Consider the following 18,014-nt stretch of genomic DNA (forward strand, 5'->3'; position numbering starts at 1 on the left):
GTTGTTCTGAACTTTGTGTCTTCTGTCCTTCTGTACAAAGGAATTTCATATAAAGAAACATATGCACTCTCGTCCTCTGGATGGCATCATTGGAGTAAATAAAACATTAGGAACAGCAGGCACTAAAATGATATCCATCTCTGTGTGATGTATACAGAGTGGTGTTTATTGGAACAAGTATGAGGGAAGCATAAATCATGCATATTTTTCCTCAGTGTGAATAATGTTTCCATCAAACAAATATGCACTTAGCATAGAGAAATAGAAATAACATGTAAAATGAAAGTCAGACCAGGGCTACAACTAACCTTTATTTTCATTAACAATCTGCTTATTATTTTCTAAATTAATCTTGGTTTCCATAAAATGTCAGAAAATATAATATATCATTTTTTTCCTAAAGTTACATCCACAGATTGCTTGTTGTATTTGATCAACAGACAAAAACCAAAAAGATATTTTGTTTTTGTTAAATCGTATTTCCCGATAAGTTGAAACCAAGCATTTAGAGTTTTTGCATGAAAAACAACTAATGAATTATAAAAGTAGAATTAATTTTCTGTCAATTCACTAATCCACTACTTGACAAGTCACCCTCAGCTCTAATATGTCAAAAGTAAGAAGTAGTAAGAAGTATGCGAGGAAAAAAGAAACAAAGCAACATTCATCAATAACGGCACATATGGCGCCCTAATTTTAAATATACATGTGTGGCAGAGTTAGAGGACTAATGGTCATTTATAACAACAAAACAAGCATTTGACATTCAGCGTTTGTTTATGCATCAGACATGCTAAGAAGAAATATTCACAGGTCTACAGTATCTGTATCAGAATATGAAACCTCTGTTGTTATTTGGATTAAGCTGTGACCCCTCATTGGAAAGGTCACTTCTCCCTGCCGCAGTCGGTGCACAAGATGTTGTCACGCTGGGTGAGGAAGCCACGTCCTACCAGCGACATGGCGCACTGCACGCAGGTGAAACACTCGCTGTGCCACTGGCGCTCCTCGAACGAGATGTACTTGGCCCCTGCCAGACCTGCACACATCAAACATAGGTATTTACATAATGTTCAGGTTAATGCAAGATCTTCACCTTGTTTGTTTGACAGTTCTTACACAAATGCAAATAAAGGCATTAAATCTGAGCGGGACAGATGCATGAGCGGTGTCTGAGTGAATGAAAACATGAGCACACAACCAGTGACTCACTGGTGATGGGCTTGGTGCAGCCCACACACTTCTTTGCGTACAGGTTGCTGAAGCATTCGAGGCAATAGGGGTAGTTCTCCCTTGAGGTGAAGCGCTGACCCGACAGCTGCTTTCTACAGCCGATGCATAGGAAGCAATCGCGGTGCCAGGGCTTGTCTTGATAGGTCACTCCACCTGTTGTGATGGCCTAAAGGTAACACACAGACACACACCGAGAGACACATAATGACATTCTTCTCAATATGCATCCCTTTACTACACAGTCACAGCCTGAGTCATGTTAAAACACCAGGGTCAGGGGGATTGATTGCAGCAGTCAACATGCCCAGAGAGAACACTCAGCTGTAACACTACCTTCTTACAAGCACAGCACTGGTAGGCAAACTGCTTCTCGAAGCAGGGCACACAGAAGTAGCCGGTGTCTTTGGGGATGAAGGACTTGGTTCCTATTGGCTGCTGGCAGCGGTGGCACAGGAAGCAGGTCTCATGCCAGCTGTTCCCCTTGTATTCCATTTTGCGGGAACCTGGCACAGGGGACGAGAGCAGCTTAGTCAGCATATGGTACCTCCATGACAGAAACACACTGCGGCCCAAAATAGTCCTGCTTTATCTGTAGGGAGGGGACGATGCTGTCTTAATAATCTTGGAAAGCCTTTTGGGAGTGAAGGAAACTGCATTGCTGTCTAGTGTATTATATGAGCTTTATAGTTTTCATTTTTACATCCATGCACATCACTATAGATAAGCGTTAATTATTACATCATTTCTGATCAAACAATCTCACCAGAAAATCCATTGACTGGCTGTGAACTTTCAATTGTGTCACATGATCCCTGTTTGCAGATGCCTAGTTATCACGATATTGCAGATGTTCAAATTTCTATTCCTCTGAGAATTTATTTTCATCCATCTTTACTTAAAAGTTGAGACTGAAAGTTTGCTCTTGGTTTTAGAAAAAGTGGATTTGTCAAAACAATCGAACCACACGGTTTGTTTAGAAGCTGTTCTGGAGCTTTCAATCATATCACCAACAGCAGATGGAGTTTGCCCATTTGTGGACATTCAAAATCATCTTCTATCTTCAATCTCTATTTCATTCAATCTCAAGGCCAGCATGGACGAGAAGGTCTTTAAAATGTTCAGAAAAATGCAAATGTGATACTCCATGTCAACTGGACAAACTCCATCTGCTGAGAAAGACTGTGTGATATGATTGAAAGCTCCAGAGCAGCTACTAAATGGACCATGATGATAGATTATTTTGTTTTAAAACAAACTTGATTTTCTTTCATTTCTGGTATCATCATCATTATCATCACTGGCTGGACAATAAACCACATTATTGTACTACTGATAATATGGATTGAACGGTTCATACTTTAATTAAAGGAATAATTTGACATTTTTTGGAAGTTTGTTTCTTTCCGTCCTTCTTCTTTCTCTCTCTCTCTCTCCTACAGAACTGATCAGTTTGCTCAGATAGGCTCCATGGAGCTGGTGACGCCCAGGTTTCCATTTTGGAAAGTTTGATAGATCAGTCTTGAATTGGAGACAGCGGCAGAGTGAATGACTGAAAGCTCCAGGACAGCTACTAAATGGACCTTGTGGTGAGATAGTTTTGCATTCAACATTTCAAAGGTCAAGAATGAACTTGCAATCTCAATTTAATGTGATCAAAACAAAAGTGACAGTTTGTGTACCTGGCATGACGGTTTTCTTGCAGGTGGTACACTTGGAGGAGTAATCATGGGCGTAGCATTCAGTGCACAATAACAAATCATCCTTGGCGGCAAAGGCCTTCTCCACCAGAGAGCGGCTGCACTTGGCACACTTGAAGCACTGCTCGTGCCAATGGCGATCCTTATAGGACAAATCCTGTATAATATTTAACACATTATTTATCGCACTTGTTGTTATTCTGCAAGGTGAAGAAATAAATGGTTAGAAATAATTATGTTGGAATAACAACAGTAGCAATGATACGTTGGTGTTTTATATGGTCAACGTTAGCCAAAATGTGATCATAATATTAAATAAATATATCAAATGTTTCTCACCTTCAGATCAGAAACATTACATACATTCTTATCTTAGACATTGGTGATATCAGAGCCATTTCTCTTAGGGCAACACTGATGCTTCCTTACCTTGCAATTACAGCCAATTGGTGAAGAGCATCCCTCACAGCAGTTAGCGAACAGGTTCTCATAGCACTTAGTGCAGTACTGCGTGTCCTCTTTCATTATGTACTTCTTCCCCAGCAGGGAGTCTTTGCAGTAATGGCAGTCGAAACGCTCACTGGTGGACATTGTTATTTGCTTTTCTTAGCTGCAGGTCAAAGAGAGCAGGAGGAGCAAAACTGGACAATAAAGAAGAAAATGGAGAGATGGAAAATGCGCTTTAATGGTCCAGCCAATTTCTTACCCCTCTCATCAACCAAGTAAAGAGAACAAGCAATTTTTTTCTCTTCTTTCAAAAGAATCTGTAAAAAAAAAAAAAAAAAGAAGGAGTGTTGTATTGAGGAACTCTCTACCTCGGCTGTAATGGGGCGAGGATGAGGCTGAAGCTGGGGGCTGCAGAGAGAGAGCGGTCCAGGCACAGCGATAGGGCAGGGATGAAAGGGGGTGAGGCAGGATTAGGGGGTATCCACTGGGGGGGATCTTCTATAAATACTGGCCCTCTTATTAGCGATAATCTCTGGGGAGAATGGACATGCTCCACTACATCCTTCTGCACCTTTTAAGGGAGATGATGGTGCACAGAACACTAAGCCTTTGAACTGATTTAATCATTGTTGCTTCATCTCAAAAATGCGGAAAAAACGATGATGCATATGCAGTTTGATGACTAGAAGATAAATTATTGTCGGGCAACATGAGAATCTTCAGTGCAACTAATGCCAAGGCCAAACAATTTGATCAATTTCACACACACACACACACTCAGTAAAAGATTAGATTTAAGCTTAAAAGGTGCAAAATCACACATTTTGACACATTGTATCTTTGGATATAGCAAACACAGTTGACCATTTGGATGCTGTGACGTGTCTGGACACACTTGTGGCCTTTGTCAGTGCCTGCTACACACACAAGCAGTTGCAGATGGCTTATGAGAGGTAGGCGCCAGCAGCTTTGTGGTTGCCAGGTACTGAACTATATTGCCAGGACCTCTCAGTGGCTATTGAGAGTGCCTTGGCAGCACTTCAGAAGGGGAAAGCTGCAGGCCTGTGGATGTTCAATCCATCCACGGCAAAATAAAGGAGGAGCAGAAATGACAGCTTAATGGTGACCATCTTGTTGATAGCAATACTCTTGTAACCTCATTAAAAACCCACTCTTAGTGCGATGCTGTGGAAAAAAAGCTCCCTAGCTATGGTGCCCTGCCCATATCATTAGTACACAATAGATAATTCAAGTGCTTCATGTTCTTCTGAGTGAATGTTTGGCTCCATCAGCCACTCTAAGTAAAAGCAAAGTTGTAGGTGTCAAAAATGCATCCCTGAAAAAGAGCAGAGCCTCATTTTTCCACCTGGATGCTAATCCAAATTCTTCTGCATCTTTGACTGACAGTCGACTAATTACATTTGAATCTTGGAACATGCGCTCATATCGTTTTTCCAAAAGGATCAGGGGGCGGACATCTTCGTAAAAATAGCCTGGGAAGACCACCAGCCCAGCCCACAGGCTTAATCCCTCGTATACACACACAGGAAGGTCAGTGACAGGGATGAGGCTGAGAGGAATGCAACTCTGTCTGGATGAACTCTCTTCCCCTCTGTCTTCTCTCTACATTTGTTCAGTACCACTCCTTCTAAAACAATGTATCTAGAATTACTCTCTAGTAACAAATATATAAGGTGCAAAACATTTTTGGATCAACAAATGATGTTGGAACACGGTTCCGCTGTGTATGTAGGTGGTACCTACAGACCTCCAAGGAATAATGGAAGGCTATGTTATTTTTGACCTACAAGATGTATGTTATGTAAACCTGTCAGCACAAAATAACCATATCATACCAGGAACTCGGGTGCAGGAAAGGTTCTAGATTTGAAGCCATGCCATCCTTCAGGTTCCTCTTATTTCTAAGTAGGTGGATCCACCGGATTACACTGAGTTATCTGCTTGCCCTGGATTAAATTGCCACTGTATTGTACCCTTGCTCCCTGCTGTTGTCCAGATCAGTGACTGCAAATCACAAAGCAGTGTGGTGCAGACCCTAAATAAAGCCAGAACCAACTGTAGTACAAATATAGTCATTGCCTCTCAAAGGTCTCTAATCTTTGTTGCATTACTGCACAGTATGTCTGTCATCATGTGACATCAAGCCAGGGGTGGAGGTGACCCATATTCACCAGCAAACAAAAACTCTCATCTCATAGATTGAGCTGGCATAATATGGAAATCATGAAAAATTACTTGCATGTCAACAGTTAGCGCTATTTACTAATTATGAAAGCAGAGATTATTGTATAGTGTTCATATTGTCAGTATTAACCTGTTTTTCATGCATGCGTGTTTGTAACTTTATTATAACCCCTCTGATTCGTATCGGATAGATAACAGGTGCTGGTCTTTGTCTCTTGGATTATTAACATCTACACCAGACAGTGCCAACGCTGCAGAGCAAAAAGCTTGCTGATCTTGCATATTCCTTTTGCCTGCTTAATCCTCTGAAGTCAACTAGTGAGCAGCTGCCAACAGATTTCGTATGCGGCCTGTCTAGCCCCAATAAATAGGCCTTTATTTGACCTGGACTCGGGTGTCCTCTTATCTTAATGTATTCAGGCTTTACAATAAGGTGTCAGTGGCTGCCCCCCCCCCCCCTTAATCAAATGATCTCAGAGAAGAAGAGAAGCTTTTACTTTGGTGACTCCTTTGAGGTGGCGACTTGTTGTAGACTGAGACAGATCAACACGACACAGTTGCATTTCTCTGAAGCACAAAAGCCTCTCCACACCAGAGTTGACAGCCGGTTGGCATGGTGATGACAGCATAAGTGGGATCCATTAGGTTGAGAGGAGGGGCGGCTCTAGTAGTTAATGAGAGGACTCACACAAACCTGGCCCTTTGAGCAGGTCTCTGCTGTCTTCAGCAACATGCAGAGCTCGCTTTCAACGCTGCATATTCAACTGAACAGGATAGCCACATAGGGGGTTGCTGGGGGGCGAGGAGATACAATCTACTAAGTCTACAATCTCCCAAAACCTTACACCCCTTCAGGGAGGCCTTGGGTAATGCCTCCACTAACTCTGCCCCCACCCTCCCCCCAGTTCTCACCAAAGTGAGTCATGGTATGCGTGGGTGACAAGACCTGTCGCAGAGCCAGACATATGATCTCCACTGCTAAAGAGGAGAGAAAGTTGTCTACTCCAAGGAATGCACAACCCATTAAAATGTTCTTCTCTTCGATCCGTTGCCTCCTAGCTCACAGATTTCGTGGAGTTTGGATTAAGTGTGTAGGTGAACCTGCTGATTACCTTTTGGTGCCAGCAGCAGCAAGTCAGAGCACAAAACATACTTAAACATATGCCCTAAATAAGAACTTTACACCTAGAATTTGTAAGATGTGTTTGATAAGTCAGATAACGATCAATTATTCAAAGCAAAGATCACATTGAAAAGAAAAACACTGAAATGCTAACCTACCTGTGACAGGAAAAGTTAAAATCTTTAGAAAACTTCATACAGCTGCAGAGCCCAGAAAGAAGACTGCCTTTTTTCTCCAGCTCTCAAGTACACTGTCCAGGAATATTAACTTCTGCCTCAGTGCCTTGTGCTGAGACACTTTCCATTACACCAGTTCTGCAGCACAAATAAACAGGCTTAAGTTTACTGAAAATGCTCCAGATTCTTAGATGTTTCAAAACGCCCACCAGTCATCAATGTGTGGGAATCTAACACAATGATAACAATTGTCTACTAGGATTCTAATTTTTTTAAATGACAGCAATGACTGCTTTATGTCAAACCTATACATTGTTGTATATAAAGATTGATGTCACCCATAAGTTTCACCATGACCACACCACAGAGTGGGCTGCCCCTCCGTTGCCACCTTGGCAGTGTCTGACTCCACCTAACTCCTGGCTAATCCAAAAATGGGCAAAGAGGCGGAGCTGTAACTTAGACTAAGACTAACTAAGACTTAGATGCATGCCAGTTTGTGGCAAGTACATGCTCACCCACCTGCTTTAAACCTTAATAAAATATAAATGGGTGAGTAATATAAAAATTCACATACAGAAATTAGCTTTAAGGCCAAAGTTATTTCTTGTACCAGGCTGTAAACACGTTATATGATATTAACTAGCCTAGCAGTTTCCCCTGTTTCCTGTCTTTGAGCTAGGTTTAGATGAATACTGCTATATATTTACTGTATCAGAATAGTACGGTCTTCTCCTGTTACTTTTGGCAAGAAAGTGAAAAAGCACATTTCCCAAAATGTCAGATTATTCCTTGAAGAACAAGAGATGAAATCTATTGAGTAATATTCTGTAATGTATTTTAACCAAGCCAATGCAAAATTCACAGCTCAGGACAGTGACCTCTTCTGTGGAACTGTCTTGAGTCCTGCAAACTGGAGGGACAACCCGCCACCCTCCACCACCTGAACTTTTACATTAATCCGTGACTGACATCAATGGATTATTTGTGCCACTGATCCTGGCAACACAAACACTTATCACACACTTTGACCTGCGGCGTTGAGCGGAGGCAGTTGACAAAGATGTGTCATCTCTGCATGGTGGAGGAGATGACTGCAAATACCAGAGTGCTAGCTAGGATATGGGGTAACTAACAACAGCCGGAGGATCGAGGCGTAACCACCACAACACACTCTCTTCGCTCTCATCAATCACTTATCAAGGCTTTTGGATTGCTATTTATACCTCCGCCTGCATTACATGGCACTGTAGAACAGTGTGGGCATCAACTGTGGAAATTAAGTTTGACATAGATGCAAGAACACTGTATTAGGTGGCATCGTGTAAGATGTGTCAAGACCAACAAACTTTGTCTAACCTGAAGAACTCAAACTTTCAATGAAATGCTCCCATGTAAAGGAATGGTTTGACTATTGTCTCTTTTTTTGCCAAGTTACATGAGAAGATCAATACAACTTTCACATTTATACAGTAAATGTGTAGCTACAGCAGGTGCGGATCTAGAGAAAAATTCATGGGGTGGCAAGAGGATGGCAGAAGTATGTATGCTGATTTATTCATAAACAATCACATATATCGGTATTTGATTGGAAAAGTCCCCAAATGAAGATTTAAGATTTCTAACTCAAAATATTTTTGTGGCACGAGAAAAACATTGAAAAGACAAAAAAGCTGACTTGCCCTACCACAACATACTGTATTTTGCACTATTAGACCAATAGGGGCCACAAAATCTATGAAAAGACAGCTGCAATAATTACGCTAAACAACAAGCAAGTCTTGTTTGTATTGTTATGCAATTGCAGAAATAATGAGTTATTTCCATTCAGCTCTCAATTATAAGCCCAACTTGAGTGCAATAATCACATGATGAAGTGTGGTCGTGCTAAACACAGCAAATGGTGCTTTGATGAAGAATCTTCTGCCTCATCTTTATCTAACATAGCCATCGTTAGGTCATTGACAGGTTCAAAAGTCGTAAGTTTAGTAAGTAAGTTATAAATACAAATACTTAAGTACAGTACTCAAGAAAATGTAATTGCATCACTTATACTTTTGCATTTATACTTTTTACACATTTATTATTGCCAACGATGCAAGTTAGCCAGTGTTTATCCAGTAATGCTGATGAAATGGCAAATGTTTTTTTCTCTGAGCTTAAATTTGAAAATGTGGTGAGGGATTTTGGTACTTTTTAAACTGGGTGCTTTGCTATGTTGCACTTTTATGACTGATCTGAAATTTGGCCACGTTTGTCTGCACAATGAGCAGCTTCGGACATGTTGGTAGATTTAGCCAGATTGGGTTTATTAAAGTTTAATCCGTCCCTCATACAATCAAACCTGAGCTACTAGAACTAAACAAAACACTCCTCAACAGACCAACCCCACCACTATCCATCTGCGATCGTACTGTATTTCTACTAGTGGCAGTTGGCTTACACAGCATCAGCAGTCATTGTGTGTAGCCTGAGATGAGAGAAAACGGAGGGAGCTGCTGCCTGCTGCAGGGACGGCAAACAGCAGCTGGATAAAATCTTCATATTTTATGGGGATAAAATTAGTTTTTGACTTTTTGTCTATGTCTATCCCACATGTCCCTCCCATGCTCACAACTTCTCACACAGCTGCCTGTTAATTAGCTCACTTGTTACCTACCCGAACTGATCAGCCACATTTGCTAGCTAGCAAACACGGTATATGGTCTGGCCTGGCCTTGCACTTTACAACATTTTTCTAATTTATTAACTCATACGGCCTGATGGCTCGTCCACGGGTCCATCAGAAGGGTCTGAACATGCTCTGACAGAGTAAAGACTTAAAACGTATGTCAATATGTATAGATAAAAAGAACTGTAAAGTTCAATTAAACTATTAGGCCTAGAGGCCTTGAAGCTTCACAGAGCAGTTACTGTTACTGTTCTTGGTGAGTGCAACCCGTAGAACCTAGGGGTTCTGCATTCACTTGCAGCATGAGATGAACTGACATTTCTGCATTTTGGTTTTCATACGGTTTAAGCAAATGAGATGTAAGCTAACTTGTCAAGGTTATTGAATGCCTTATACTCCTTGTGCCTACGCAGGTAATCACAAGCCAGGCATGTGCTCTGCCCAGAAATAGGCCTTCTTCACTTTAAGTGCTGATGCCACTCAGAGTAACTGAGGTACATTTCCTCATTCTTGTCCAGGAGCAGCAGGTAATCAGCCAGCTCCTTGGCTGAGGTGAAGTTGTCCGCATGGATGAAGGCGTCTCCCTGGATAAAGTTCTTATAGTTGTTTCCCCCTGCTTTCAGCCAATATGCCAAGTTAAGCTAACACACCTTTGGTTTTTGCTATTTATTTGCTGTACCAGCACAAGACTGGTATTAATCTTCTGATAATCTCTGATAACTCTTGGCAAGTAAATAAGTATATTTGCCAAAATGTCAAACTATTATTTTCAAAGTGAGCAACAATCAGTTTTTATTGGAAAAATGGTTTCATCGTCAAATTATTTCAAACTATTACTATCAAATACATCATGAGCTCTATCTTTACAAAAAAAAGTTCAGAATACTTCCTTCGTGTTTGCTCATTTATCCATATCTTTATTTTTTTTTTTGACACTATCAGACATCTACAGTTAAAACACAACATTTGGCAAAATACATTGATTTGGCAAAAAACTTGTACTGATTGACTCACTGATCATTTCAGTGAACTGGCAGAAAATGAGCATTTTTGGAGAAATCTTCATGTTCGACCACACATGAAGATTTCGTCCTACTCAGTATACAGTGTTTTTAAGGACTCCAGCAATATCAGTGCCAGGTCAGACAGTATCCAGAGACATCCTGATTCACTCTCTGGTGCTGTGACACACTCACAGACTCAGACGGGGGTGGGGTGGGGGTGGGGGCTGGGAGCTGAGAAGCCACAGCTCCCCATTTTTGTTTTAGTGCGAAAAAAAAAAGAGAGAGAGAAAGGGAGAGAGGATGACAGAGACAGACAACACGCAGAAAAACAAATCTTTTGTTTCTTAAAGTCACCAACCACATTGGACAAGAAACCTTTGTTTTCATACATGAGATTGGACTGTACAATATGAAACCATGAGTGGCAGCTTCATAGTTAATCTGTGGGACAGGCTGAGGTCTTGGATGACAGTTTCTGAACTCACAAAAGCTCCATCTAAGACAGCCACCAGCACAGTGAGTCATACAACTCCACATGAATAAAAGTGCTATATCTCTGCTGCGATTTCGTACAACTTTTTCAATTGGGTCATGCCAACAGGATTACTGCCTAATCAGGAAAAAAAAAAAAAAAAAAACTTCTTCAGTGTAAAATTGCCTGATGAAATCGTCCACCTTACAACACTAAAACCATTGTCTCTGACGCTGGTTATCCTTTTCAAGTGTCTCTCTCCTTTCGTCTTGATTCACAGTCTCTCGAAGCACAAGCTTTACTTACAAAGATACAGCGAAATCACATTCACTGCCTGACAACACTTGCATGTTTCAAAGAGATTTGAACATTAAAAATATATACAACACACTGCTTCCTTTCTCCATGAATGCAACCACTGCAGGAGCTCCCTCAGTCTGGTTCAGATTCACAGACAGGACTGATCTGTGTTAGTGGGCTCATTGGATCCAGATGATGATTCAGTTTACAACAAGGTTTATATACAGGTTTTGTTATGGCATTTAGGGCCATATTTATATAAGAAAAATAATTGAATTCATCATAATTTACATCAATGGTCCCTTTGACAGTGAAGAAATATCAAAATGATAATAACCTGACACGTTAGAATATTTTAGAAGAAGCCACCGGTTTATCTTGCATAAAATGTTGACATGGTTTTGCACAGTTCTTGAGTAAAAACGTAACCATCGTGTCAATAGCTGCTGGGTGCTGTTGAGATGCATTGTTCAGTGAAATAGCTGTTTGACAACATTTACAAGTGGTGTGATATCAACAGATGAAGAGCTGTCTTTTTGTAGTGTGATCTTGAGTGGTGTTGTGCTGTAAACAGGATTGTATACGAACAAAAAAAAAAAAAAATCCAGAAGAATATCTTTCACATGCAACTGCCAACTCCCCAGGCAACATTGTGGTGTGATGATTCAAAGACAGAAACATGGATAATCCTACAGTAATCGTGAATATCTCCCATTTTTCCTTAACAGGTCCCAAACATGTGGGTAGAGCTCACATGGTCTGATCTGGTCAAATAGTTGAAAATATCAGTGTTCATTTTTAAAAGTCAAATTGTAGGATGAGAGTACAGTACACACAGAAAAATCGCTTAATAAAATGATTCAGTTATGTATAATTTTTATGCTCTTTCCCGTCACCGTATCAGTTAGAAATTACAGACTTTTGTAGATCGAATCAGAATGCAAAATAATGGGTTGAGTGGGACTTTCACATCGCAGTACAATGACTGTACTGTACTATCATCATCCACATGGGATCCAACTGCACTGTGACACATTACATGTGACAATGAACAATTCATAACATGATTAAAATAGTAACCTCCCTCTCACGGAGCAGAGTCACATCTGCTATTGGAGACTACCGGAGTAATGATCACCATATGTCATCAACAACCACATACTACGATGACCGTCTGTCTTACTGTACATATGTAAAGATAGGTAACAGTTGAATTAGAAGTGCAAATGCAAACATACAAAAATATGAAAAAATGACAGCTACATAATTCCAAAAGTACACAATATGTACATGACACAATTGACCTACTTTCACATTTGAGTTCAGTAAACACTGCATAGGTGACAGCATCACTAGCACAGATGAGATTGTTTTTATCATATAATGCCTCACTTGAATAAATATTACATAAATATTTTCACTTTTATGTCAGTCTCCTTCTGCAGCAAGGTCTGCTGTGTGCCACTTCATGAGAAGGTGATATTTAAAGAAAAAATGACAACCTTGCATCATGAATATTATCTGTTACACAGGAACATTCATACAATCAAGCATTCATACTAATAATACAACAAAAACATTAAAAATAGCAGCAAATGTGGTCATGTTAAGCAAAACATGGGTTGAAATAATTAAAAAAAATGTAGTGCATTTGTAATTCATAAAAAATAAATACAAATAATAACTGATAACTCAAAAGGCAAAGTAAGGCTTAGCAAAATTGGCTTGCAAATTAAAAAAAAAACAAACAAACAAGACAGACATCTCACCGGGCCACTGAACCAATAGAAAAACATCATTCGGGAGCTCTGGACAGAAGAGTAATGAACCTTCATGTCAACCGAAGGACAAAAATCTTAAAGCACTGCCTTCAACAACAAAACAAGCACTGCATAGCCCTTCAAAGCATTATCCACCCCAGTACCACTTATCAAGGTTATTGAATGCCTTATACTCCTTGTGCCTACGCAGGTAATCACAAGCCAGGCATGTGTGCTCTGCCCAGAAATAGGCCTTCTTTACTTTAAAGTGCCGCCGCCACTCAAAGTACCTGAGGTACATTTCCTCATTCTTGTCCAGGAGCAGCAGGTAATCAGCCAGCTCCTTGGGCGAGGTGAAGTCGTCCACATGGATGAAAGCGTCTCCCTGGATAAAGTTCTCGTAGTTCTGCCGGGGCGGGCCGAGAACCACTGGCACTGTCCCCACAGAGAGCGGGTTGTACAGTTTCTCAGTAATGTAGTCCTTGTGGATGGAGTTCTCAAAAGCCAGGTAGAACTTACAGCTGGCGATGGTGGGGAAGTAGTCTTGGTCAGAGATGTACTCCCCGAAGGCTTGTCCATACGCATGAACCTCGATGTGTTTGTACAGCTCATTGTAGTACTTCACCCGCACGTGATCCTGGTTCCAGTTGCTCACAATCCAGCAGATCAGCTTGTTTTTGCTGGGCGGGACAAAGTCCTCCTCGCCCTCCGCCGCTACGATGGACCCATAAGGCACTTCAATGTCAGCATCCTGACGGTAATTGAGAGTCAGATTGAACAGGTTCTCGATCCCAGGCAGCTGGGACGAGTGTGACGGCGACTCCAAGTTCATCCATATCCACTTCTGGAAGGATGGTCGCTGGAACGGCGGCAGGTTGGACAGGTCAGTGCAGATGTCTCGGTGATGGATGATGACCCCATCTGACTTATTGTAGAGGTTTCTGTCTGCAGTGATAAAACATCCCTCGATGTTGAAGAGAGAGCTGCAGACACTCAAGTCGTAGGTTTGTCCGAAAGGCCAGAGCCAGATCAGCACGGTGGTCACGTTTTTATCACTCTTGGTGGAGAAGAGGTTCTTAACCCGGTCTGTGGATGCTGTTGACTCTACGGGACCTGATAACCAGCTGGTGGATGGTTTAAAATACATCAAAAACAGAGTCACAAAGCATCCCAGGATGAACGTGCCGAGCAGAAGGGGTCGTAGGATTCTGTGAAAAGGTGCAGATGGCATACTCTGTCCTGAGAAGGGCAAAGCAAAGCAAAGCAAAAGCAAGAATAAAGTCAGGATCAAGTGGATTCAACAGCCAGAATATCACTGACTCATGTGCACGTGTTAATAGCATCTATTATACTGGATTGTTCTCTCTGAACATCATTTGTGCCTCACTTAAGTACACTTAGTTTGTGAGCATCTGCATGTGAGTGCAGTGCACCTCTTATCGCTATAATCTGTTGTGTATACGCCCTGGTATGGGATCAATACTCATAAAGAAAATTGTACTGCCTCCTCCCGGCACATTATAATACAAACCTGGTGGATTTGACTGAATGCTGAAATCCAAGCAAGAGTAGAGGTTGTGGGAATCGGAGGGAGCAGTTCCTACATCGGGTCGACGGTGGGATCAATCTTCGCTGTGATTCAGCGCTCATAGAAAAAAAACATTGCAGGTCACAGCTAAGAGATGGCTCTTTGCTCTTACGCAGAATGACAGTGATCCTTAATGATCTAATGAGGTGTGTTTGATCTTGAATGTACAGGTCTTCTTAATGATGCCTCCTTCACGTGAGCAGAGAGAGAGAATCAGAGAGAGAATCAATTAGGGCTAAGAGAGGGTAACGAAACAAACCATCACCACACACACACACACACAAAAAAACATGCATGTGTGGAGGTTATATGCAGGACAAAAACTTTATCTCCACTAACAAGTCTTCCAGATAAGCTGGAAAATAGAATAAAAACACTGAAGTTATTACAAATTTGCCAGTTAATCACGGATGTTGTTTCAAATTTGCCAGTTAAGCATGGGTGTCGGCTTCCAGCTGTTATTAGTTTTTGGCATACACCATGTATTGTAAGAGAATGCTGCCATCTTAAGGCTGAAGAGAGTAGAAAGACCCCCGGACTCTCCAGCTGTCTGGGGCTCTACACACCTGCATGTTGTATAAAGAGGCCATACAAGCAGGTCGAGTGCAGGAATGAACCTCGAGAGATGATTTTGTTTATTCCATGCATCTCTGAAAGACATGTGAATCAGAAATAGCAGCTCAAACGCTGATATTCTTCGCACCATCTGTCCAATATGCCTTATGATAATGGTTATGTACAGCAGCACCCCATCATCTCCTCCATCCACACCATCATCTGTGACTTCGGTACAGAGATCTGCAACCTAAGGCCAAATGAACTGGGGCCAGATGAGTGTGACTCCTTTTAAAGGCTTAGGGTATCAATATATTTTCATGTAAGCAAATCCTCTTACACCACTGAACCACACTTTCCGTAAGCAGCAGTGATAAGCTCTCAGCTCATACATACCTTCACATGTTGGTGTCAGGGATGTAAAACACAGTGTATGTTCAAAAAGGCTGCGCAGTGTACATTAGTGCAGGGATCAAAATCAGGCCTATTAAATATGCAGTGTGTGGTAAAGTTAATAGTCTCCATGGTGATGGTGCTGAGGTCAGAGTATGTAATATGAGAGGGTGATATGGCTGTACAGTTATTTTCCTCCTTCCTGTCCATCTGTGTGCCGACCAGAGTGAGACACGTGCAGGGCTCAAGCATTCATTCACATTTTAAATAACATAGCTGTTTTTTTTTTTGTCAAATGTATTGTGATGTATTTGGGACACGGAAGGAGCACAGCATGGGTGAGTAGTCTGCAGCGAGGCTACGTTTGCGATGACTGGAGAGAGGCAGGGAACCACACATTTTTGGAAGCATCAGCCACAGTAACGCATCAAATCCATGATGTGGTTTCAGTAACAGGTAGGCTAAAGGGCAGAAGGAAATACATCATGTAGGCTTTTTTTTTTTTAGATACTATGATTGATGTGTATACTGCCAGGAAGGCCACAGCACTGATTGTAAAAGGACACTCCATCCCAGGTGAGAATTAATTCCCAGCCATCGAGCACTGAAGGTCATTTTAAAACGCGATGCTATAGTGGAGCCAGTTTAAAATGGTTTCTCTTTCGGCTTGAAACTGCATTGAAGTTGATGAGAATAACTGGACATTCACTGGAATATTTCATGAGTTTCCTAACATAACAGCAACCCCCTTTTGCGCACCAGAAACGCGCAGAATATAAATAATAGCGTGGAGGATGATGCTGAAAAAACATGAACAGTGTTTGAGCTGCGAACACACAAGAGTGCAATCTAAATACAAGTCACATACATGGAGGAAAACCCTTTATATTCCCTATAGTATAAACTGTCCATGTGCATTTGAAATGTTAAAAAAAAATGCAGCGTAGAAATAAACACCTGAAAGAAAATGGAAATGCACCGGTCTGTGACATTCTTTTTTATGTAGACATCATTTCTAATTAGCTGGAGAGGATTTGCCGTCAAAAGCAGGTACTGCTGCTCAGCCATGGGGCGCAGTGGGGGGAAAAAAACAGCCATGCATTTCACTCACCATCTCGACAGGCGTGAGTCAAAATAGACCTTTCTTCTCATTTCCTCCGCTCCCTTTTCAAAGACACCTTGCAACATACGGAAGATGTGGATGCGTCTTGAATAAAAAAAAAGAAAAGAAAGAAAGAAGAATCGCGCCCGTCCGCCGTATTCGCAGGAATAGATCCGGATGAACCCACATCCATCGTCTTGATCCCGAAAAATGATGATACCTATCGTAGCAATGTGCGCTGAATCTTCCCCACTGCTGCACACCGACGCAGAGAATGATGGCTGCAAAAAATAAAAAAATAAAAAAATAAAAAAAGAGAGGAAAAAAAAAAAATTGGCGGCTACCCCGTCAGCCTGCACACTAAATTCATGGCTCGGTGTGTGAGGACGCCATGTATGCTCAGGGATGTGATGCGATGTGGAATAATTCCCTGCTGGCTGCCCATGCGCTACCTTGCTCTGTTTACCGTCAATGCAGCTGCAGGCTGTGGCGGAGCTCCAGTGTTGGTGTGTTGGTGTGTTGGTGTGTGTGTGTGTGTGTGTCTCTGTGTGTGTGTGTGTGTGTGTGTGTGTGTGTGTGTGTGTGTGTGTGTGTGTGTGTGTGGGATGCTGAGATTCCGCGTTAGTACATATTACACTTTAATCATCAGCTTAAGGTTGTCATTTGAATAAACAGGTGAATCATTTCTGCTGCGAGGAAGCGCGGATCAGAAGGTTCCCCCCTCGCTTGGCCTCTAACGGCTGAACATCCAAATAACAAAATAACAGGAGGTTTGTGTGATACATGGCTGCCTCTTAGTGATGTAGCGTCAAACCCGTGGTGTGACCGGTGTGACCACTATGACCGCCAGTTAGTGCTGATAATGCGCCACCATGAAACATCAGTTAAGCAGAGAAGTTTTATGCAAATTTGCATAACAAGACAATGCACATGAGCTGATAGGCTACAATAAACAAGAAGTCTCACTAAAGAAGGTGTTGAAATTATTCCACAGAGGTGAAAAATGTTATTATTTTGCACAATTAAAACTTAAAAATCAGGAGTAATGTATCAGCTCATTAATTAGGTTAGTCATTTAAAGGGCCACTCTAGTGATTTAGTGTTGTTCTTCCATTAAGTGTGGGGACCGGTGAGAGACTCCTTAAAAAGAAGGATGTTCAAAACCAGAGCTGCAGAGGCCGAGATATCCTGACTTTGCAACCAGTATCTTTCATCAGCGAGCAGACTGAAAACAGCCCTGCGTAAAAATAACGCTGTGTTGGCGGGGGTTTGTTGCTACAGGTACCTG

General features: G+C 41.6%; 2 protein-coding genes across 2 annotated transcripts; both read right to left on the reverse strand.

Annotated features, from left to right (window-relative positions):
* Positions 1-402: 402 nt before the first annotated feature.
* On the reverse strand, positions 403-3,521 carry LOC111225524 (four and a half LIM domains protein 2-like). Its single transcript, XM_022750457.1, has 5 exons — positions 3,360-3,521; positions 2,913-3,087; positions 1,567-1,736; positions 1,213-1,399; positions 403-1,039 (listed from the first exon to the last, which is right to left on the reverse strand). The coding sequence occupies exons 1-5, from the start codon at positions 3,519-3,521 to the stop codon at positions 888-890; spliced, it is 846 nt and encodes a 281-aa protein (XP_022606178.1). The 3' UTR covers positions 403-887.
* Positions 3,522-11,163: 7,642 nt separating this feature from the next.
* On the reverse strand, positions 11,164-16,985 carry fut9 (fucosyltransferase 9). The gene is made up of 3 exons (XM_022751079.1): positions 16,736-16,985; positions 14,620-14,865; positions 11,164-14,327 (listed from the first exon to the last, which is right to left on the reverse strand). The coding sequence occupies exon 3, from the start codon at positions 14,317-14,319 to the stop codon at positions 13,237-13,239; it is 1,083 nt and encodes a 360-aa protein (XP_022606800.1). The 5' UTR covers positions 14,320-14,327; positions 14,620-14,865; positions 16,736-16,985; the 3' UTR covers positions 11,164-13,236.
* Between the last annotated feature and the right edge of the window lie 1,029 nt (positions 16,986-18,014).

The sequence above is a fragment of the Seriola dumerili genome, unplaced genomic scaffold (assembly GCF_002260705.1).
Source record: "Seriola dumerili isolate Sdu_G_001 unplaced genomic scaffold, Sdu_1.0 BDQW01000149.1, whole genome shotgun sequence".
NCBI lineage: Eukaryota > Metazoa > Chordata > Actinopteri > Carangiformes > Carangidae > Seriola > Seriola dumerili.